Genomic DNA, 25,080 nt, shown 5'->3' on the forward strand with positions numbered 1-25,080 from the left:
TATTATAACATTCAGCTTCAAGCAATACTCTAAACAGCGGCAGGACAGTCAGTCTAAGGCGGGCTGTCTCACACAAATCACCTATGAAGTCTTGGGGGGCACCTTGTGGAGAGGGGCGACTCTAGGGTCCCGGAAGAGCTCCGAGCCTACCCGTCAAACGGGTGCCGTCCCAACCAGAACATCACGGAGGGACGGAGGATTAGAAGAACATAATTTAATCGAGTTGTGAGGGAACTTAAGAAACAGACACAACGGTTGTGGGGACTTTCCGTAAGCACAGCAGGGAAGGACCGCAACACATAGCGCTAGAAGGAAGGCACCGATTTCCACCTGTGAAGAGAACTCTGGAGGTGCCATTGGACCGGCCGGACTTGCGCAGCCTGGTGAACTGTATTCTGGACTGTGGACTCAGAGATCTTCAGTAAAGAGGTAAAGAGACTGCAACCTGGTGTCCTCGTTATTTACTGCACCGCACCACCACTACCATCATCCACACCTATCATTCACTGAGCGCCCCACGGCAGGGTCACGGACCGGGGCCTAGCCGCCGTGACAACCCCAGAAGCAGAGACCCGTAGGCCCGGTACCGGGTACCCCTCGGCCCTGCGGCGGTGGGGGCGCTACAGTAGCAGAGAATATTTCAGAGAGAATACACTAGGACCAACCATAGAATATGCAGTAGATATAGTATGGTGCCAGATCTACTGAATGTAAAGCTTTTACTTATCGTGGCTTTGAGGGCAATTTCTGGCTATATGTTTGCTATTGCTGGTATTGTTGAGCATGCTGGTTCATTCTAGTGTGTGCATTCTAGATTATGTGTTATTTTTAAGTTCTCTGACTTTAGCCCAACATGAAAATGAAGAGGGAATTTAGAATGTAGTTACTACACACTGGTCATTTATAACATTAATGTCACAGCTTCTCAATCATCATTAGAAAGCAAGACAATTTCACTTGGCAGCAGGTGTCATCTTTATTGTCAGCCTAAGAAGGAATACAGGGAGATTTAGATTGCAGATTTCATTGATGACAATGTAAAGGCTGATGGTATTATTACTGAAGGCCCTTTTCCACATCTACTTCCTCCTTCTGGCTTCTTTCATTTCTTTTTCTCCTGCCCAGGACATCAGGTAGCATAATCAAATCAAGGTTCTGATCATTGGTCCTAGTTGGTAATTTCCAGTCTGCATCGAAAATATCATCATTTGCCTTGGTACTTTGATATTCAAAGTCACTTTCTCTGTGAAGATGTAATAAAAGAGTTAAGCACATCATCAACTATAGAGCCATAAGAATGTGGACATGGACACCAAAACTATCCAGTACAGAACTACATACAGAGAGCGGATGGAATGATTGTACAATAATAACATGACTTACTCAGAATCATCATCATCGCTTGACCCAGAAAAATCTTCAGAGTCACTGGGTATCAAAGACTTATATTTTTCAATAAGTTCGTTGCCTTTTCCTCGTGTTTTAATTGTTTCTTTTAATCGACTTTTAATAGCTTTTTTCATTTTTACCCTTTTGGATGAGTCTTCCATTTTGATGGATTTTGTTCCTTCCATCCATAAAGTGAGTGTTTCATCATCACTGGAGTCTCTGAGAAACAAGACGATGAAACCCTATCATAGAGCCGTTAACCAAAATCATATCTATTAGTAATGAATCAAATTCCCTTCAAATGATAAGAAAAAGTCCAGATTCAAAAGAATCACAAGTTTTTGTGATTCCCCAGCCAGCTGCCATTTTGTGAGATTGTAGAGAGCCAGAAAGGAGTTAGGAAAATTGTATGCTCACTTCTCCTTGTCCCTCCGCATACTTGTCCCCTCACCACTCATCCTATGATTATTTTTTTGCGGCGTGATGCATGTCAATTACTTGTGTTGTGTCTTAGCCAAACATTATGGACTCTGTTGGGGATCATTATATATGAAGTCCAGTAAAATAAAATTCAGTAGACCAAATTTTGGTACCTGTCTCAAGTCAGCATGTACTGCCAAAAATAATGTCCAGCAGAGCACAATGTAAGATAATCTGCTTCATTAAAGTCAATGACCCTGTAAGTGGATACCCTCGAATCCTGTTTTTCAAGGTTCCAGATGTAAGCCCCAACAGAGCCCTTGATGTGTGGCTAAAGCATGATGTGAACATAGCCTTAGAAATGTTTCTTATGTCATAGTAGCATAGATAGCAAGGCCGAAAAAAGACATTTGTCCATCCAGTTCAGCCTATATTCCATCAGAATAAACCCCCAGATCTACGTCCTTCTAAAGAACCTAATAACTGTAAGATACAATATTGTTATGCTCCAGGAAGATGTCCAGGCCTCTCTTGAACCCCTCGACTGAGTTTTGCCATCACCGCCTCCTCAGGCAAGCAATTCCAGATTCTCACTGCCCTAACGGTAAAGAATCCTCTTCTATGTTGGTTGAAAAACCTTCTCTCCTCCAGACGCAGAGAATGCCCCCTTGTAACCATCACATTCCTTGGTATAAACAGATCCTCGGAGAGATATTTGTATTGTCCCCTTATATACGTATACATGGCTATTAGATCGACCCTCAGTCGTCTTTTTTCTAGACTAAATAATCCTAATTTTGCTAATCTCTCTGGGTATTGTAGTTCCCCCATCCCCTTAATTAATTTTGTTGCCCTCCTTTGTACACGTTCTAGTTCCATTATTTCTTTCCTGAGCACTGATGCCCAAAACTGTATACAGTACTCTTACCAGTATTTCATTTCACATCTAATCTATTGGATACAATTCAACTTCTATCCCCAGCCTGAAAATTCGCTCAACCCTACCGTGGCTTGCCAAAGTATTTACCCCCTTGGCTTTTTACCTATTTTGTTACATTACAACCTGTGTTTAAATATTTTTGTAATCCGATTTGTGTGTGATGCATCAGTGCTAAATAGTCTAAGGAAGTGAAGTGAGAAAAATATAGGCATAAATTAAATTTATGGGATCAAATAACTAAAAATTGGCATGTGCATATGTAATCACTCCTTTTGCTCTGAAATACCTTCATAAGTCACATGCTTAGTGAAGGGAAGCCTACCTGTGTGCAATCTAAGTGTCACATGTCTGTCTGTATATACACTTTACCTATTCTGAAAGGCCATAGAGACTACAACTCCATTAAGGAAGAGGCACCACTAACCAAACAACAACATAAAGACCAAAGAGATCTTCAAATAAGCCAGCGACAAAGTTGTTAGAAGTTCAAGTCAGAGTAGGGTTATAAAAATATATCCCAATCACTGATCTCCCAGAGGACCATCAAATCCATTATCATCAAATGGGAAGAACACGGTACCACAACAAACTTGCCAAGAGAGGGCCACCCACCAAAACTCTCAGTGTGGGCAAGGAGGGGATTAATCAGAGAGGCAACACAGAGACTAAAGATAACCCTGAAGGAGCTGCAGAGTTCCCAAGCAGATACTGTAGTACCTGTCCATATGACCACAATAAACCGTACACTCCATAGAAGTGGCCTTTATAGAAGAATGGCAAGCAAAAAAGCCTTTACTTACAGACAAAAATTTTAAGGCTCGTTTTGAGTTTTCCAAAAGACATGTGTGAGACTCCCCAAATGTACAGGGAAGGTGCTGTGGTCAGATGAGGCCAAAATTGAACTTTTTGGCCACCAAGGTAAATGCTATGTCTGGCACAAAACAAACACAACTTATCACCCCAAAAACACCATCTCCACAGTGAAACTTGGCGGTGTGACAGCATCATGCTGTAGGGATGTTTTTCGGCGACAGGGACAAAGCAAATGGTCTGAGAAGAGGGAAAGATGGATGGTGAGAAATGCAGGAATATTCTTGAGCAAAACCTATTTCAGTCTGTCAGTGATTTGAGCCTGGGACGGAGGTTCACCTTCCAACAAGACAATGACCCAAAGCATATTGCTAAAGCAACACTTCAGTGGTTTAAGGGGAAATGTGTAAATGTTTTGGAGTGGCCTAGTCAAAGCCCAGACCTTAATCCAATTGAGAATCTGTGGTCTGACCTAAAGATTGCTGTACAGCAGAGGAAACTATCTAACTTGAAGGAGCTGGAGCAGTTTTGCCTTGAGGAATGGGCAAAAATCCCATCGGCAATATGTGGAAAGCTCATAGAGACTTATCCAATGTGACTTGCAGCTATAATTGCTGCAACAGGAGGCTTCACAAAGTACTGACTTTAGGGGGGATAAATAGTTATGCACATTGAAGTTTTCAGCAATTTTTTCTTATTTGTTGTTTGCTTTGGCATGTTCTTTACATGAACTGATGCAAATCTTTACAAAAAACTGTGAAATTACAGTTTGTGAGGTAGCAAAATACAAGAAATGTCAAGGGGTGTAAATACTTTTGTGAGCAACTGCATATCTGTTTCCTGATGACATCATCTCCGCAGTGATGTAAAACATGATGTCACCATCTCTCTGCTTGTAATAGCTGTTATATAAGACTGTGAAGTAGTCTCGGTAGCATATTTCTCATGTCAAACACTATGACTTTGATTCATCAAGGAGTTTTTGCCCAGGTGTCTGGAGCAAAACTCCTTGAAATCTCACAAAATTAATGCAAAGTGAATTTGCGTAAAAATCTTGCAACGTTTGAAGTTTTTATGCCAGACCTGATCAACTTTGCCGAAGTGGGCAAAGCTGTGGCGAAACAAGGCATATCAAAGAAGGTTAATCAAATTCATCATAATCTATGTCCCAAAAGTAGGTTAAGTTAAGCCAGAAATCTATGGCAGCCCCTGGAAGGAGTAACACCTCTGGAGAAGGACATGTGAGTTGTAAAATGCGCCAAATTTATTAAGACTTGTATGAAATATGCTGTTTTTAAAGAATGCCCGCCTACATCTCTACTGCTGCAAATCTGTTGTATAGAATGGATCACTACACTGGAGAAGACAAAACTTCCATGAGATATACAGTATACTGACTATTTAACTAAAGGAACGATTACAGACATAGTAAAGAGTCTGGTGAGATGATAGAAAATGACTTACAGTTCTTCGTCCTCTATATCATCGTCTAGTAGAGGTCCCATACACAGGCTGCAGACATTATTCAATACATTGGAGCAACCTTCGCAGTACATGCCTATAAAGAGCAAAAATATTTATTTGACCGATTTGTATGTGATCAAATCCATCAGCTTTATGCTATGGTGCAACTGGGCACACTACATGAGGCTAGAAATCATGGCTACTCTTTATGATGGGAGTCTTACAGAGACAAGTATAAATGTAATAGCAGTGGGTTGGCTGATAGAGATATGTAGTGGTCCTACAACTGCTTAATGCCATTTATGTAGAGTTGCCAGTATCCCGGGCAAGGTAAGCTTGTCATATATAAAACCATTTTTATAATTTTTACTTTTTGTTCTTTTTTTATTATATGTTTTATTTAACAATTTTATTACCTTAGCCCTAAATCCAACCCTAAGCCTAAAGCTGGTTGTACACATTAGATGGCTGTCGGATGAATTATGCTTTGGCTGAGCGTTCGGCCGACAGTCATCTCAGCTGACTCTCCATCCACAGGGCCACTCATTCGGCCGATATCCATCTTAGCCAGCTCTCAAACACACAGGAGTTCTCGTTCGGGACAAGTACACCTGTGTTCTTTATCAAAAAGGCACCGTCTGACGTATCGGCTGACGGCTTATCTCTGGGATAGCAATGCGATCCAGTCCTAAATTAAATATGTGCGACCATCAGTTGGCCAGCAGCCCCATACACATTGGACAGTAGATTGAATCTGTCAATATCAACTGCTTCAGCCGACATTACTCTAATGTGTACGGGAGCCTTAACTCTAGCCCTAAGCCTAACCGCAAATCAATTACTAGCTAAAACCCTAGTATTAGAAAAATTGTAAAAATAAAAAACAACTCTAAGTACTTAAAGGGGATATCCGGGACTTTAAAAAAAATGTACCTAAGCACTAACAGGCAGGTAGTTGCTCCACTTGCCATTCTCCGCTGGCACAGAGCAGTCACTGACTTCCATTGACATCAAGTCAACAGAGAGGCAGTTTTTTTTCCTGTCGACAGGGCAGGACCACTGGTGTCATGTTGATTGCCTAATAGGGGGAAGCCGGCTATCAATCAGCATGACATCAGAAATCCTGCTCTGTCAACAGGAAGAGAAACCACTGCTCTGTTGATAGGGAGCAGCTGAATCTCCGGCAGGAGCAGTCAATGACCGGTGCCGGATACAACAGGCAGGTAGTTGCCTCTGTTAGCAAATACATGCTTATTAGTGCTTAGTAGCATGTTTTTTGTTTAAATTCCCAGATATCCCCTTTAATGATGACAGTACTGAATAAGGTGCAGTGCGCCCCAATGGAATTTTGCTCCATCATCCGTCAGTCAACCACCCCCCTTGTCCGCACCAATGGGATAATGTCTTACTTTGAGCGAGCTTCTTACCTTTGCAGCCAGGAGTGCTGCAGGCGCTGTATTCCCCAATGTTTTTGTTGGTACGTATCTGGGCACATCCCATGCAATACTCTTCAGAGGCTCCCATAAATTTTGCTAGCCAGCCACATAAGAGTGGGCACCTGTTGTAAGTATTAAAAGAGACAAGTGAGCTTTAGATAAGCAGTGCACGTGCATTCATAAAGGAGACGTAAAGATGGTACTTACTTTGCAGCAAGTATAAGCATAATGCTGTTGTGCCCCTTGTCCGCTTTGTTGCTTTTTATACTCTGGAAGAGAGCTTTCTCCACATATCTGCGCTTGGTTAGCAACTTATTATAGAGGAAACATATCCGCACCTAACAGCAAATGAAAAATACATTTATCATTGATACCATGTATCCTATAGAAAATCAGCTCCTCTTTATCCAAAAACAATTAACTGGACAGTTTTTCTTTTTTTTGTGCATTCATGTTTTCTTTTTGTTTCCAAGAGCAAGAACTTAATTTTATTTTTCATTAATATAATAACCATATGAAGATTTTTTTTGTGAGAGGAATTTTATTCTTGAATACAATCACTTTTCCATATACCGTAATCTACTGAAAAACTAGAAATGGTTGAATGAAAAGTTTAAAAAAACAACATAATTCCTCCTAAGCTTTTTTTTTTATACAGCAATCACTGTACGGTAATAATAACCCAACAACACAATTCTCCAGGTTAGTGCAATTATAGCGATATCAGACTTATCAGGTTATTTTTTTTATTATTATTTTTACATATTTTTTAGGGGCTTAAAATTTTTTGAATTTTGTTAAAAAAGGGTTTGTTTTGTTGTTTTGCATTTTTCTGTCGATAGAGCTTTTTGCCAGGCGAGGTGAGATTTTTACTTGCACATTTTTCGAGGAACATACAAAGTTTCAAATCCCTTTTTATTGCATTTTAGGGTAAGTTCTCGAACTGATAGGTGGCAGTTTTGTTGTATCGATTTTTCTTTCTTTTCATCTTTTAATGAATAGGTTAAATACATTTCCATTGACACAAATAAATTTGATACGGACACGACATTGCCAAAAATGTACATTTTCTGCATCTTTTTATTTTGGAATTTGGAAAAGGGGGTGTTTTAAACTTTTATTTTTTTTATTTCTTTAATATTTCTAACATTTCTTTTCTTATTTTTTTACTTTATTATTTAGTCACCCTAGGAGACTTGAATTTGCGATAATTTAATCACTTGCACTATATACTTCAATATTAAGGTATTGTAGTGTATGGTTCATTTACTGATCTTTAATGAAGCCCAGCCTCAGGCTAAAATGGCAGCAATTGAAGCCCCCCAGTTACAATGGCTGCTAATCTTCTCCCCATGATCCCTGCTGCTGTTATCAGTAAGTGTGAGTGGTTGCATAATATACAGCTGGGCACTCGCCAAGTATAGAGCGGGCTCATTAAATGAGCCTGCTCCCCACAATCATATCCATTCATGGGACGTACCAGAAAGTCCTATGTCAGGAAGGGGTAAATGTTAATCTCCCATACTTTTGAATAAACAGAAGGATATATTATGTCTCACCTGCTCGCGGGTTGGATAATAGTAAGCACATATATAGCGTTTGAGTCTCCGCATATAAATCCCAAAAATGGCAATAAAAAATCCAAATCCATGCATGAACGCTGCAACATAGGGGAAGGATAGCTGGTTAGTGTCAAGAAGAGAACATTAGAGAAGTGATGGAATAAGAACAGGTGCAAATCTGGGAAAATATGCTATGCCATGGTTTTATGGAAGGGGAGAATGTCTTATTATGAATTTAGATTTCCACTTAATAAAACAAGAAGACATAGCGATGACTGAAAACATATCTATAATTCCTAATTTTAGACTTTATGCTGTACACAAATACTTCTTCCCTGTTAATAGAAACATACCAATAAGAACATATTCACGGTAGTTTGGTTCTGACGGTCGGATTTGGCATTTTGTGGTTTGAATGGTGATGTTGGTGGCCTGAATAGCTTCAAAAGCAGAAACCAGGGAGGTGTAGATGTCATCCGCGTATCCAGACCCATTGACAAACATGGAGAATATTACCGGAGCTGAGACAAGAGGAAGGATGTCATGGGCTTGTTAGAGATACAACATAACGTCTAATATTCTGCTTGTGCCTGGCCACCATTGTGATGAAGAGGTCATGAAGGATACGGAGATGTCTAGAAAACATTGTTACTCACCACGAGTTACTATGTCTCCTTTCATTATATGGTCCACAACATCGAGTACCCAGAAAAAAAGGTAATCTAACGACACAGAGAGCAATGCAACGAGGAAGCTCCGAAAGACATTGATGATTTCGAAGACGTATCCTTTTTTTTCTTTCCTAGTTAGAGATAATGCGGCTGGAAAGAGATGTAAGAATAAATGGTTTCCATACAAGTTCTAGATATTATCTATAGGCTGTAAGATGAGAATGTTTTGTATTTCCATTATCCTTAATGATTGTATTAGAGATGAGCAAATTGTTTCTAAACTAACTGGATTTGCTACAAATTTCCCCAGTAAATTCAGAGTAGATTTGTAGGAATCCAGCAAATTGGTTGGATTTTGCTGGATTCCTGCAAATCTACTCTGAAATTTTGGGTGAAATTTGTAGCAAATCCAATTTTGAGGGCTTGGAAAAGTTAATAAATAAGCAATAAACAATGTATACTACTAAACTCTCCTATGCTCTCCACATACCAGTCCTGGTTCTCCTATTACTCTTCTTCCACCTTCTTCTCGTTCTCAGGCTTCTTGAGATGCCCGTCTTCACAAGGCTCCATGCCATCACATAGGGCGCGATGCCTATCATTGATGTCAATGACTTGAGTTGCACAATATATAATGGCATGGAGCCTTGTGTATAGTATTAGTGCCGGAGGCCCAGAACAAGTCGATAGAAGACAGAGGAGCTAACCGGAAGATGGACGGGAGAAGTATGCGGAGCGCTGAGGAGAGGTAGGTAGAAGAGTTTATATTTTTAACCACATTCCAGAAGATTCTTTTATCCCCAAATTTACAACCTGAATACAATTTTCTCTCTAAATGAAATTTAAATTTGGGCAAATTCGCTCATCTCTAGATTGTACGCTACAACAACATTGCGTTGCGCTCTCACTAGGTCGGATTAATCCATACGCCTCGCTTGATGACAGAGGGAGCAGAGTATCACGGTTTTGTTTTGCTCTCATTACATCCAGTTCAATGAAGTCACGGGTGATGTAGATGTTATCATGATTGTTGTTACTCAGGTAACTTTTGCGATAGCGCAAGGCCCTGAGGGAAGAACACAGTTGGTATAGAAGTAGTATATATGCATTTACATTGCTATAGATATGTTTAAAGAAGCACGTCAAAGTTTTTATCCTCTTAATATATTGAAGTCATCTTATTATATTGCACTGTGCACTTACAATTGCTCATTTTGCCTTTCTACCCAGCTAATTCTTCTCTTTTCTTTGCTCTCTGTGGAAACAGGAAGTCTCTTTCCCCAGCATTTATCATTCCTTTTTTCAACTCCTGACCCAACTGTTCCCGCCTTACCATGTCAGGGACTTTGGAAGTGACTCATGACACATGCAGGAAAAATTGACCTCCCGTTTCTACATAGAGCTTAGAAGGATTCAGCTAGTCAGTTTTTACCCACATGATGTAATAGATCTAACAGAAAAGAGAATAATTGATTGGGTAGAAAGGCAAAATGAGCAATTATAAGTGCACAGTGTTATATAATATGTGTCATGCAATGTAAAGGAAAGGCTAAGTGCAGCACAAAAGGATAAGGGAAAGGAAACCAATCACTAGTGGAGGGGGGAGTGGAGACCCCTAGACAGATCTAATGTCACCCTGTCTGCCCTGTCATCCCTATATAGGTTCCACACCTATCACTGAGCAGGAGTCCCACAAGGTTCAGACATAGGGCCCCTGCTCTTCTCCATTTACACCTTCGGCCTGGGGCAGCTCATAGAATCTCACGGCTTTCAGTATCACATCTATGCTGATGACACACATGAATCAGATATCACCTTCCTACTAACCAGAATCCCTCAATGTCTGTCCACTATTTCATCCTTCTTCTCTAGATTTCTGAAACTTAACATGGACAAAACAGAATTCATCATCTTTCCCCCATCTCTCGCGACCCCCCCAACGAACCTATCCATTACAGTAAATGGCTGCCCACTCTCCCCAGTCCCACAAGCTCGCTGCCTCGGGGTAATCCTTGATGCTGATCTCTCCTTCAAACCACATATCCAAGCCCTTTCCACTTCCTGCCGACTTCAACTCAAAAATATTTCATGGATCCGTACATTCCTCAACCAAGAATCTGCAAAAACCCTAGTCCCTGCCCTCATCATCTCTCGCCTTGACTACTGCAACTTCCTACTCTGTGGCTTCCCCTCGAACACTCTCGCACCCCTCTAATCTATTCTAAACTCTGCTGCCCGACTAATCCACCTGTCCCCCCCGCTATTCCCCGGCCTCCCCCCTCTGTCAATCCCTTCACTGGCTCCCCATTGCCCAGAAACTCCAGTACAAAACCCTAACCATGACATACAAAGCCATCCATAACCTGTCTCCTCCATACATCTGTAACCTCATCTCCCGGTACTTACCTGCATGCAACCTCCAAACCTCACAAGATCTCCTTCTCTACTCCCCTCTTATTTCCTCTTCCCACAATCGTATACAAGATTTCTCTCGTGCATCACCCCTACTCTGGAAACCTCTACCACAACATATCAGACTCTCGCCTACCATCGAAACCTTCAAAAAGAACCTTAAGACCTACTTCTTCCGACAAGCCTACAACCTGCAGTAACCACTGATCGACCAAACCGCTGCATGACCAGCTGTACCCTCACCTTTTCACCCATCCCTTGTAGATTGTGAGCCCTCGCGGGTAGGGTCCTCTCTCCTGTACCAGTTGTGACTTGTATTGTTTAAGATTATTGTACTTGTTTTTATTATGTATACCCCTCCTCACATGTAAAGCGCCATGGAATAAATGACGCTATAATAATAAATAATAATAATAATAATAAATAATAATAATAATACCTAATCCCTGCCTGACCCTGGCGATACGCCCTGCATTGGGAGGACAGGATGAGCACTAGTAAATCCCCACTACCTCTAAAGACAGCTTGGATAAACGAAACGAGGGAGACACTTAGCTTGAGTACACTCAGAGAGAAACACTGACTTCCTCAAAACTCCAAAGAGGATGATATCTGACTGCTTACAGCTCCCAGCCTCATCAAGGAAATGCAAATGAAAATATCACCCGCAACTCCCAACAGAAAGGCTGGGTTCACATTACGTTATAGGCGTCCGTTAGACGGACTACATTACACCGCGGCATAACGCGGTGTAACATAGTGCATTTACGCCGCTATTAAGTCCTATGTTGGATGCATCGCTAGCGCACACCCATAATGGGCGTGCGCTAGCGATGTGTCGTCATTGAGTGACGGACCCTGGGACACGGGCTGCAGTGTTTCCAGGTCCGTCACTGCTAGCGCAGATAGAGCACCTGCTAGCTCTATCTGCGCTAGCGCAATGACATATCGGCACTTGCGTTAATAGCAGCCCGTTAACGCATGTGTTGAATGGGCTGCTGTTAACGCAATGTGAACCTAGCCTAAGTTGGGAGTTATAAACACCTAGGTCCAGGTGTGACCATTAGAGCAGGGGGAGGTGGCAACTGAGTCCTAGCATCAGAAGGACCAGGCAGAAGTCTGCAAAGCAAACTGCTGCGACCTTCTGCAGACAGATGCAGTGCAACGGTCTTCAGCCTCTGACATATCCGTGATAATATGATTGCAATATATTAAAAAGATAAAAATGTTGATGGGAGTGCTTCTTTAAGTGAATGTAAGTAATATAGATAAATAAATAGATAATCAGATGGGCTCTTACTGAATATAAGTGAAGACGCAGATGAAGATCATCGAATAGCTAAACATGCTCAGCATCTCCATATACTTTTCCACATCTTCCTTTAGTTCTTTGACCATAGCAGAAGAGATATCATAATAGCTGACATTCATCTTCGCACTAAAATCGTGGATCACAGATATCTTAAAGTCAAATTGATTCCTAAAGTTCCTGATTACAGAGAGGATGGCTGCAGGGAGACAGAGGAAAACTTAAGAATACATACACCTATCAGTATACTGTACAATACACTACTGACTCGGAGATTTGGAGAGATTAGATTTGCATCATGAGAACTACGAATTCGAGTCCCTGACGAATTTACTAGTAATGACCTACATAAGTGACGGGTCAGAGATTCTCCTTTTTCAATCTTTAGGTCTTGCATTTTGTTTTTTAAATGGCAGTGAAATGATGAATGCAGGACAAGAGACAGGGGAGGAAAAACAAAATCGCTGAAATAAATATCTTTAGAAGTAATTAAGAGATATCTCATACTTACGATTTTTTACGTGTTTCCTCACGAATGCCTGCACATAGTCAGGGATGACACAGAGGATGATAATAACTGTAACACAGGAATATTGGTATTATTAATATAAGGAATCTGTAGATATTGTCAGTAAGACTTAAGAAGTGTAACCTTCATATAGCTGTGATGTAATATTAAACAATTTAATGTGTTGTCACCGTGGAAGCCATGTGACAATATTCATAGATTTACATGTGATGTTACAGAGTTAGACCCAATTAGCAGAAATAGTATACACAGTGAGTTATATACAGTTGAACAGAATGGTGGAGTGGGGAGTGTCTGCTCCCTGCTCCACTATTGACCTGGACAAGAGGTGCTATGTCATCTCTACATCTCCTGTGCTGGGAACAGACACAGCACGGAGAACTGCATGGCTTAATCATATTATATATATATATATATATATATATATATACATATATATATATATATATATATATATATATATTCCAGCACTACCATCAGACATCATATTGTAGAGGTGTCATGGGATTTCAAAGTGTGGGGAAGGACCTTTAGTGCAGCGTACTGTATAGGGGGATGACTGTAGTGGAACTATATTGTGTTGGATATCTTTATGTAGGGCATTACAGAGGGGTAATCATAATGTGTGGGGGGCATTTTTATAAGGGGGACTGTGGGGGCAAGATACTGTGTGGAGGGCATTGTGGGCGTATCATTGTGAGCAAAGGACACTGAAGGCATCATGCTGTGTCGATGTAGGACTGTAGGGGCATCCTATTGTGTAGGGGACATGAGTATAATAATAATGTGGGGGGCATCTTTGCATGGGGTAGACCAGACTGAGGGGGCATCACACTGTGTGGAGGTAACTGTGGGGGCACCATTGTGTGGGAAGGCACTGGGAGAGCATCATATTATGTTATGCGGCCTCGGAGGCATCACATTGTGTGTGCAGAGGGGCAGCAAATGTAGGGGTATTTAAACACAAGGTATGTAGGGGGAATCTTTGGGGCATCCTACAATGAAGAGTGGCATTGTGGGTGCGCCATATTGTGTGAAGGTTATAAAATGAGCATTAAAATGAATGGGAACATTAGGGGCACTATTTTTATGAGAGTGCACTAAAAGCACCTGTTAGGGTTAAGGATGTGTCCCCTTTCTTGTCCTTTAGCGTTGAGAGGTATGTTATTCCATGATGATATTTATATGATGGTGTCATTACACGAGGTTACACTTACTTTTTGCCAGGCCGCACAGAGGCCGGAATACATCCAGGATGTAGCACAGGAAGCCCATGAATGACATCACTTTGAAGCAGTTGTCCTTGGCTTCATCAAAGGCCTTGTTGCACTTTATATATGGCCGCTCCAGCTCTTCACTACAGATGTCCCCGATGTTAGCGATGAATGCCCACACGGCACGGAGGTTCTTCACTATGGGGACGAAAGGCAGAGTGTGGTATAGAGGGAGTAGTATGGAGATGACAAACTATAAGGTTTTTCCGTTTTTGACAACCCAGCTGAGAATGATGCATGTCCATTTGGCAAAGGTTTAGTTATCACTAAGGGTTCCCTGCTCCGACCTTCCTTCTTTGACATAAATCCAAGAGCTACATACTGGGTGGAGCAGAGCCCACACAGAATGGCATGGACAATCATAGTCATTGACGTAACAGGCCAGAAACAAGTCTCCAGCTACTTGACCCTTTATGACCATCCAACAGGGATGTCTCCTATAAATCATATATCCAGACACAAGAGTCACCTCCTCCCATTACAGACTGTACTCCCAGTAAACTCTCACCAGACTGGTCCCTCCCATCACCGTATCCATGATTGTGCAAACACCAATCCTTACTGGCATGTTTGAGTCCATCAAAAAATTTGCGGAAGAATCTGGATGTGCTATCCGTTGCGGAGCGAATCTTTTTTCCAATGCTTTTTAAAGCGTTCAGAGCACCTGGAAAACCACAGAGAATAATAGAAAACATCAGAGAATAATATCGTCACATTTCCTTCTCATATGACCAAAGATTGGCAAAAAATGCTCTGTTTGATTTTTAAACCCTTCACGACATAAAACACAAAAAGAATGTCCTACGTGGAGTCCGCATATAAGGAGCAGACACAGGACACACATTCCCCGGCTCTTGGGTTGTCATGGCTGAAAGCCCCCATCACTGCCATTTTAGAATGTAATTTTCTCTATGTACTGCAAAAGTTTGATATTGCAGTATATACAGGACAGGTTTAAGCCACTACAGGGACAAAAAAGGGAATAATAAAGTTATATAAATTTTTTAATAAAAATAAAAAACATAAAAATTCAAATCAATCTTTAAAAACAAGGGAATAATAAAAATTAAAAAGTAAACATATTTAGTATTGCTGCATCCAAAAATCTATCAAAAAGCAAATGACAACTTGTACAGTAAAGGCCGCAAAATGAAAAAAATTGAAATGTCAGATTTGCTATTTGTTGGATGCTGCATTTTCCTAAAAAATGCAGTAAAACGCTATCAAAACATTATATGTACCCCAAACTTTTATAAGTAATAACATCAGCTCGCCGTGCAAAAAATGACACATAAGGCCTCGCACAGCTCTATCGCGAGAAGTATAAAAAAAAGTTATGGATAATGGCGACGCAAACCAAATTTTTTAGTTTTTAGAAATTTCCAATCATTTTTTTACCACTTAAATAGAAAAAAAAACTATATAAGTTTGGTATCACCATAATAGCACCGACCCGGAGAATCATGATGACAGGTTATTTTTACTGCACAACGAAAGCCATAAGAAGGAAATATTACCATTTTTTATACCATTTACCATTTTTTATCCTTTCACCTCAGTTAGAATATATTTTTCCTGCTGTTCTGTACATTCTAAGTTAAAATTAATTAATAGCGACCTCCAAAACTAAAATAATGCAAAATAACAAAATCTCAAATGTCATTTTTTACATAAAAATAAAAAAGTTTTAATTCTTGGAAGGAAGAAAAGTGGAAACAAAAGTACACAAATAAAAATTGGCCACAGCGGGAAGGGGAAAAGAGGTTCTTCAGCAGCTGCGCATTATTTAGTTCTGCTGCTTATCTGGTCTATACAGGTCCTTCTCAAAAAATTAGCATATAGTGTTAAATTTCATTATTTACCATAATGTAATGATTACAATTAAACTTTCATATATTATAGATTCATTATCCACCAACTGAAATTTGTCAGGTCTTTTATTGTTTTAATACTGATGATTTTGGCATACAACTCCTGATAACCCAAAAAACCTGTCTCAATAAATTAGCATATTTCACCCGTCCAATCAAATAAAAGTGTTTTTTAATAACAAACAAAAAAACCATCAAATAATAATGTTCAGTTATGCACTCAATACTTGGTCGGGAATCCTTTGGCAGAAATGACTGCTTCAATGCGGCGTGGCATGGAGGCAATCAGCCTGTGACACTGCTGAGATGTTATGGAGGCCCAGGATGCTTCAATAGCGGCCTTAAGCTCATCCAGAGTGTTGGGTCTTGCGTCTCTCAACTTTCTCTTCACAATATCCCACAGATTCTCTATGGGGTTCAGGTCAGGAGAGTTGGCAGGCCAATTGAGCACAGTAATACCATGGTCAGTAAACCATTTACCAGTGGTTTTGGCACTGTGAGCAGGTGCCAGGAAGCATGAAGTGCTCCAAAATCTCCTGATAGCTAGCTGCATTGACCCTGCCCTTGATGAAACACAGTGGACCAACACCAGCAGCTGACATGGCACCCCACACCACTGACTGTGGGTACTTGACACTGGACTTCAGGCATTTTGGCATTTCCTTCTCCCCAGTCTTCCTCCAGACTCTGGCACCTTGATTTCCGAATGACATGCAAAATTTGCTTTCATCAGAAAAAAGTACTTGGGACCACTTAGCAACAGTCCAGTGCTGCTTCTCTGTAGCCCAGGTCAGGCGCTTCTGCCGCTGTGTATGGTTCAAAAGTGGCTTTACCTGGGGAATGCGGCACCTGTAGCCCATTTCCTGCACACGCCTGTGCACGGTGGCTCTGGATGTTTCCACACCAGACTCAGTCCACTGCTTCCTCAGGTTCCCCAAGGTCTGGAATCGGTCCTTCTCCACAATCTTCCTCAGGGTCCGGTCACCTCTTCTCGTTGTACAGCGTTTTCTGCCACATTGTTTCCTTCCAACAGACTTACCATTGAGGTGCCTTGATACAGCACTCTGGGAACAGCCTATTTGTTGAGAAATTTCTTTCTGGGTCTTACCCTCTTGCTTGAGGGTGTCAATGATGGCCTTCTTGACATCTGTCAGGTCGCTAGTCTTACCCATGATGGGGGTTTTGAGTAATGAACCAGGCAGGGAGTTTTTAAAAGCCTCAGGTATCTTTTGCATGTGTTTAGAGTTAATTAGTTGATTCAGAAGATTAGGGTAATAGGTCGTTTAGAGAACCTTTTCTTGATATGCTAATTTATTGAGACAGGTTTTTTGGGTTATCAGGAGTTGTAGGCCAAAATCATCAGTATTAAAACAATAAAAGACCTGACAAATTTCAGTTGGTGGATAATGAATCTATAATATATGAAAGTTTAATTGTAATCATTACATTATGGTAAATAATGAAATTTAACACTATATGCTAATTTTTTGAGAAGGACCTGTATATCTTAGCGGTTGCATATATGTTATGGGAAGTAAGGCATTTACTTGTTACTTACTCATTAGCGGCTTTGTGATCTTTGATGCCAACTCTCTGGTCTCGTTTACAGCTAATTCAGCACCACAAGCCATTGATGCTGTGGAGCGTTGGATATTTTCCACGACATTTGCACCCGGACCTTGCAAGACCAAAGTGAAGGCAATGAACAGGATCACAGTCTTTGCTTCTCCTGAAATCAAAAGACAAAAGTGATTTATTACAATGGCCATATATACTGTATGCTCCTCAACATTGAAATTGCAATACCAATAAGGAAAAGTCGTGAAGTTTTGGAAATCAGAGGATGGAGATATGTTACTACAGATGATGAAAAAATGCAAACAAAATTTGCATAACATCTGGATTTATTCAGTATGGAGTATGAGCATTACGTTCAGGAATCCCCCACACTTACAGCCTTGGCTGCAATCAATGAGGTGATTAATGGTCGTCTGAGGAAACTTTGGCTATGCTGAATGCACTTGGGCAAATCATCAAGATCCGCTGCTGGCTATGAACCATAGGAGACAAACCCAGAGATGCTGCAGGCCATGGTAACACATTTACGCCACACAGACTGCTCACAGTAGCACGAGCAACAAGCAGCCTGGTATTGTCGTGTTGAAAAATGGCTCCCATGACACTTTAGAGAAATGGAAGCACCGCTGGTTCAACAATCGATCCATTCTGCACTATAAGAGAAATTGAATGTCACATACCAAGCGGTGGCAGAAACTGCTTGCACCAAACTAGGCTATGAGCCAGATGTCTAGCTCCCTTGAACTCTCGCATCTGCTATCAAAGGCTATCATGGTGAAGAGTGAGACTCCAATGGAGGCTTGAATGGAGGTTTGTCCTCTTCAGTAATTAGTCTTGTTTTTTTCTTGGGAACAATGATAGCTGAAGAATGCTCTGAAGACCACGTAGGAAACACCATGAAGATGCCTTCACAAGGAAATATCACACCAGTCCTACTCCTGAGATTATGGTGTGGAGTGACATAATGTATGGTAGCCAGACTTCTCTAGTCTTCATTCCAGGTATTGCTAGGTGTTACATTGATTTGTCCGTGGAACTACAGTAGTGATATGGCCATTTCTCCAAGGTGTCCCAGGAGCCGTATTTCAAGATGACAATGCCAGGCCGCATGCTGATAATACTGTGAGCAGCCTGCATAGCCTAAATTTTCTACTATGGTCTACAGCATCTCAGACTTGTTTCTCATCGAGCACATCTGGGCTGTCATTAGTGTCACAAATCTGTTGTCATTGTCGGGTTTCCCAGAACCTGGGACTCCTTCCCTGTCCCTAACGCCAGGGGCGCCCTAGCTTACTCTGTTTCTCGGATTACTTCTGATGGTGAAGATGCCAGGGTCACAAACCTTGCATTAGCTCCTGATTTTGCCCTCGGTCTGCACCCTTCCCCCACCCAGGGAAAAGGGGAGTAGTAGTGTACCGTAATACACCAAGGAGACTAGCAAGGTGATATGAACAGGGATAGCAAAAAATACCAATCATACAAATAATCACACTCATACAACAGAGGTATGCAATGGGGAGTAGAGGATGGAGTTAAACCAAAGTAGGAGAAGAAAGGGAATTATCACACATTCAAAACCAAGCAACACTCACTGGTAAATCCACCAAATGCCTTCTCCAATAATAACCACTTTGAGGGGTTGACTCACTCAGCTGCTTCCCAAGGTAGGCACAGGAACGCTTCTTGTGGTAAATCACCTGCTGGTTTATTGTGAAACAGCATAAACCATAGCAGGGTTCAGCAAAGTAAACATGGCCTTAGTGACATAACGGCAAAACAAAAAGATAACGTATAACAAAGTCTATTTGTCCGAGGGATTCGCCCTCTCAGGCCACCATGTGTCTTCAGCTCCACCTGGTGCCATCGTTTGGAGTCTTTCATCTCCAAACACAATACCCAGACTGTCTCAAGTCCAGCCATTTAAACCTGACTATGTGACTGATCACATGAATGCGACATCTGTCAGGTCCTGTAAGCACATGGCTGTGCCGACTCTGCAGGTGGAGATATGGTGGACATCCTCCCACCCACGCTATAGATGTCCACTTAAAACCAGCCCATGTATGCAACTTTAATTTAACCCACACAACATGTAATGTGCTGGAGGAAAATGCTCTGGTTTTACATCACTGATGTCATTATGCGCAGTGACACATTTCTCCCCTCAAATACTGTGCCAGTATTCCTGTTACACCAACAACAACCTTCAGCCATGCAGCATAAGCTAACTCTGACAATGAGTGCTAGCCGGGGCCCAGATTAAATAGCAGAAGGGAGTGGCTAACAGTGAACAGCTGAGAGCCTTAATGCAGGAAAGCTCCCAGGAGCTCTTAACTGAGCAGATTAACCCCTGCATTGGTAAAATAAACTTGCACCATTTAATCTGAAGGTGAAGTGCTTCTAATCAGTGTAGAAGTAGGAGAAATCAGGCGCTGTGGTCTTCTGGTTTCTCTCTGTCGTGATAAACCAGTGACAATTGGTCAGAAATTCACAGAGAGCTGCCAGCAGTGGATCTTGATGATTTGCCCAAATGTATTCAGAGTGGCAGAACATTCCTCAGACGACTATTAATATTCTCATTAATATCAAACAGCCGAGGCAGTAAGTGCGGGAATTTCTGTACATGGTGCTCATATTTGATAATTAATAAATTGAGATGTTTTTGAAATTTTGTCCCTGCCTCCAGCAGAAATGTACTCCATGTTTGGAGAATGTTACCCCTCTAAAGTGGCATAACTTTTCATGAATTTGACAGGTGGGTTTAGCCATGTCCCATCTTGACCTCACCTCATCTATATTGACATAGCTGGCCAAGACCAGGGCCGGTTTTAGGCAAAGTGAGGCCCTAAGCAAAAGTTTAAAATGGGGCCCCAAATGCTGACATATTGCACATCACACAGAAGCATTTCTGTTGTACTGACATTCGCTGAGTTCAGGCCGCTAAACGAGTGTGATCGACAATATTGAAGTCGTTCACTTGTTTCCGGGCCTCTTTACACCAACTGAGAAAGAATGGGAACAGAACAATCACTAATAGATCAATCTGTCCCCATACAGTATCATGTTATCAGCATCACAGCTACAGTTTACACCGGCAATGTGCTGCTGTGAACAATGATTTTTGTTCCCGCATAAACAATCCAATCACTCGATGAATATGCAACATTTTGCTTGTTTAGTATCATACACCCCATAGTCCTCCACATAGTATAATGTGAACCACAGTCCTCCATATTTTACAATTTCACAGTTTCAAAACACAAGTCATAAGTAACAATGTTAACAATACAATCATTAAAGCAAAATAAGACAACCCTGCTCGTGAGAGCTTACAATCTACAATAAGGTGGGGGAGATACAAAGTAGAGGTATGTATTTACAATGATGTATATACAATGATGGTCCAGTCATCTTATGGGATAGATGGAGCTGGTGAATGGGCTACACACGCACACCTACACATAAAATGACTTAGAATAGTGAACGTGATAGGCCGCTCTGAACATATATATAGTATTATACATTCCCCAAAGTCCTCCATATAGTATAATACACTCCTCAGTCCTCCATATAGTATAATACACTCCTCAGTCCTCCATATAGTATAATACACTCCCCATAGTATAATACACTCCCTATAGTCCTCCATATATTAAAATACACTCCTCAGTCCTCCATATAGTATTATACACTACCCATAGTCCTACACATAGTATAATACACTCCTCAAAGTACTCCATATATTAAAATACACTCCTCAGTCCTCCATACAGTATAATACACTCCTCATAGTCCTCCATATATTAAAATACACTGTTCAGTCCTCCATATAGTATGATACACTCCTCATAGTGCTCCATATAATAATAATCTTTATTTTTAATATAGCGCCAACATATTCCACAGCGCTTTACAGTTTAACAGTTTCAAAACACAAGTCATAAGTAACAACTTTAACAATACAATCATTAAAGCAAAATAAGACAACCCTGCTCATGAGAGCTTACAATCTATAATGAGGTGGGGGAGATACAAAGTACAGGTGTGTATTTACAATCAAGTATATACAACTAGACTGTGGCCCGATTCTAATGCATCGGGTATTCTAGAATATGCATGTCCACGTAGTATATGGACAATGATGATTCCAGAATTCGCGGCAGACTGTGCCCGTCGCTGATTGGTCGAGGCAACCTTTATGACATCATCGTCGCCATGGCAACCATTATGACATCTACGTCGATACTGTGCCCGTCGCTGATTGGTCGTCGAGGCCTGGCGGCCTCGACCAATCAGAGACGCGGGATTTCCAGGACAGACAGACAGACAGACAGACAGACAGACAGACAGACAGACGGAAAAACCCTTAGACAATTATATATATAGATGATGGTCCAGCCATCTTGAGGGATAGATGGAGCTGGAATGGGCTACACACGCACACTGACACATAAAATGACTTAGATTAGTGAATGTGATAGACCACACTGAACATATATATATAGTATTATACACTCCCCAAAGTCCTCCATATAGTATAATACACTCCTCAGTCCTCCATATAGTATAATACACTCCTCAGTCCTCCATATAGTATAATACACTCCTCAGTTCTCCATATAGTATAACACACTCCGCATAGTCCTCAATATATTAAAGAACACTGCTTAGTCCTCCATATAGTATAATATACTCCTCATATCCTCCATATATTAAAATACACTCCTCAGTCTTCCATGCAGTATAATACACTCCTCATAGTGCTCCATATAGTATAATGCACCGCCATAGTCATCCATGTAGTACAATTCATTTTCCATAGTATAATGCACCCCATAGTTCTCCATATAGTATAATGTATTCCCCATAGTCCTCGATACAGTATAATGCAGCCACCCCACAGAGTATAATGCAGCCACCCCACAGAATATAATGTAGCTCCCTGAATATAATGCAGCCCTGCCATACAATATAATGTAACCCCCAATAGAATATAATGCAGCCCCTCCATAGAATATATGGTAGCCCCCTCATAGAGTATAATGCAGCCCCCCATAGAATATAATGTAGCCCCTCCATAGAATACAATGTAGCCCCTCATAGAGTATAATGAAGCCCCATGCAATATAATCTAGCCCCCATAGAATATAATGCAGCCCCCCATAAAATACTGTGCAGCCCCCTCATAGAGTATGATGCAATCACCCCTCATAGAATATAATACATTTAATACATAGAATAAATTTAATACATAGAATTTAATGTAGCCTCCCCACCTCCCCATAGAATATAATATAGCCCCATAAAAGAATATTATGCAATCCTCCCTCATAAAATCTAATACAGCCCCCTATAGAATATAATGTAACCCCCATAGAATATAATACAGCCCACCTCCCCATAGAATATAATTTAGCCCCATCAAAGAGTATGATGCAATCCTCCATCATAGAATATAATACAGTCCCCAAAGAATATAATGTAGTCCCCAGAGAATGTAATATAGCCCCCCAGAGAATATAATACAGCCAACCTCCCCATAGAATATAATACAGCCCCCCATACAATATAATGTAGCCCCCATAGAATATAATGCAGCCCCCATAGAATATAATGTAGCACCCAGAGAATATAATACAGCCAACCTCCCCATATAATATAATATAGCCCCCCATAGAATATAATGTAGCCCCCCAGAGAGTATAATACAGCCCCCATAGAACATAATGTAGCTCCCCAGAGAATATAATACAGCCCACCTTCCCATAGAATATAATGTAGCCCATCAAAGAGTATGATGCAGTCCTCCCCATAGAATATAATACAGCTCCCCATAGAATATAATACAGCCCCCCATAGAATATAATGTAGACCCCCAAATAGTATAATACAGACCCCCATAGAATATAATACAGCCCTCCCCCATAGAATATAATACAGCCCTCCCCCATAAAGTATAATACAGCCCTCCCCCATAGAATATAATACAGCCCTCCCCATAAAATATAAGACAGCCCTCCCCATAGAATATAATACAGCTTTCCCCCATAGAATATAATACAGCCCCCCCCATAGAATATAATACAGCCCTCCCCCATAGAATATAGTTCAATGCGGTGGCGGTGGCAGGGGGGCAGTTGGTGCTGGCGGGGGGAGTTGGCGCTGGCAGCAGGCGACTGGCTGGGGGCCCCTGGCGGAGCAGAGGCCTTAGGCAGCTGCCTGGACTAATGCCTGGGCTAACTCCTGCCCTAGCCAAGACCAAAAGTCACAATATTTTTGCACAACTTTTGAGTGGTGCAAAAATATTGCAATTTAGCAAGGTGTTTTATGTCATAATTCTGGCATAAACACCTTCATTATTCATCCCTCACATTTCCATTTTTTCATCATTTGCATATCTATGGATCCTGTGATTTCCATAATTCCACAAAACTTTTCTTTATGGGTCTGCAGTGTCAATGTTGAGAAGTGAATATACTAACAAAATACAATAAACACAAATATACTGTATATACTGTATATATATATATAATATTCGAATCTTCTGACCTGAGAGGATCTGCGGCAGCATTAGGAGCACAGTTACTCGAACTCTCAGGGAAAATGCCATGCCAAGTGTTAGGAAGAATCCGATGACGACGCTGGTTGTCAGGCAGAACCATAAGTTGTAATTTTTAACAAACAGGACAATCATTGCATACAGGGTGGTAAGTACAATGCCGGTCAAGAATCCTGCAAAGCGTCTCACTGCAACTTTAGTTTCAGTGTCCTCTCTGATTTTGGGCTTGGTCTTCTTCTTCTTTTCATCGATGTAATCGGCAGCACTGATCTCCTCAACCAGTAACTGGTCTGCAGCCGATGGACACAGCACTGGCACACAGGTGCACTGGCAGGGGCAAAAAGAACAAGCTGAGCAACGAGAACTGCAAATGCCTCTGCAACATGAGCAGATGTGGCCGCACCAGCCGCACAACCACTCAAATGGCCCTTGTCTAGTCCCCATTGTGTAACGATCATCTGAAACTTGACTTCATCTCCAAAGGCTCAGTGTATCTTCTCCTGAAAACCCTCGAGAAATAACTGACGTCAGGTTCCGGTAGAGATACGGAACATTCCGTGGTGATTATGTCACAGTACTGGACGTGTCATTTTTTTTTAATAAACTTTATCTAACCGCTTCATTATCTAACACTAATATTTGGTATGTTTAGAAATAATAAAATATTTGGAATATAGTTGCTTACTTAAATAGGTTGAGAAAAGATAGAGGTTAAACCAGTCTCAATCAATTGTCACTCGTTAGATTATTTATCACCCTCAATGACAATGGTTATGAGAAAAGCTTCCCTGATTTATATTCTGGATATAGTGTCTGCTATTATTACTTTGTGCGGTAGGGTCCATAGTCTGACTGC

The 25,080-nt window shown here is 41.2% G+C and overlaps 1 protein-coding gene across 1 annotated transcript; it reads right to left on the reverse strand.

Moving 5' to 3' along the window:
• Window positions 1–957: 957 nt before the first annotated feature.
• On the reverse strand, window positions 958–24,765 carry DCST2 (DC-STAMP domain containing 2). The gene is made up of 15 exons (XM_077276028.1): window positions 24,215–24,765; window positions 17,646–17,816; window positions 14,779–14,880; window positions 14,160–14,354; window positions 12,925–12,990; window positions 12,405–12,612; window positions 9,601–9,758; window positions 8,678–8,842; window positions 8,375–8,542; window positions 8,019–8,119; window positions 6,667–6,797; window positions 6,451–6,581; window positions 5,024–5,117; window positions 1,384–1,608; window positions 958–1,243 (listed from the first exon to the last, which is right to left on the reverse strand). Exons 1-15 carry the CDS (start codon window positions 24,666–24,668, stop codon window positions 1,057–1,059), a joined length of 2,556 nt encoding a protein of 851 aa, XP_077132143.1. The 5' UTR covers window positions 24,669–24,765; the 3' UTR covers window positions 958–1,056.
• Between the last annotated feature and the right edge of the window lie 315 nt (window positions 24,766–25,080).

The sequence above is a fragment of the Ranitomeya variabilis genome, chromosome 8, assembly GCF_051348905.1.
Source record: "Ranitomeya variabilis isolate aRanVar5 chromosome 8, aRanVar5.hap1, whole genome shotgun sequence".
Taxonomy (NCBI): Eukaryota; Metazoa; Chordata; class Amphibia; order Anura; family Dendrobatidae; genus Ranitomeya; species Ranitomeya variabilis.

Coding starts and splice junctions, on each gene's coding strand:
- DCST2 (XM_077276028.1), bottom strand. CDS start 24,668: ATGGGGACTAGACAAGGGCCATTTGAGTGGTTGTGCGGCTGGTGCGGC. Junction 14,881..17,645: donor GATCACAAAGCCGCTAATGA/GTAAGTAACAAG, acceptor GTGGTTTTCCAG/GTGCTCTGAACGCTTTAAAA. Junction 1,244..1,383: donor AGCGATGATGATGATTCTGA/GTAAGTCATGTT, acceptor ACATCTTCACAG/AGAAAGTGACTTTGAATATC.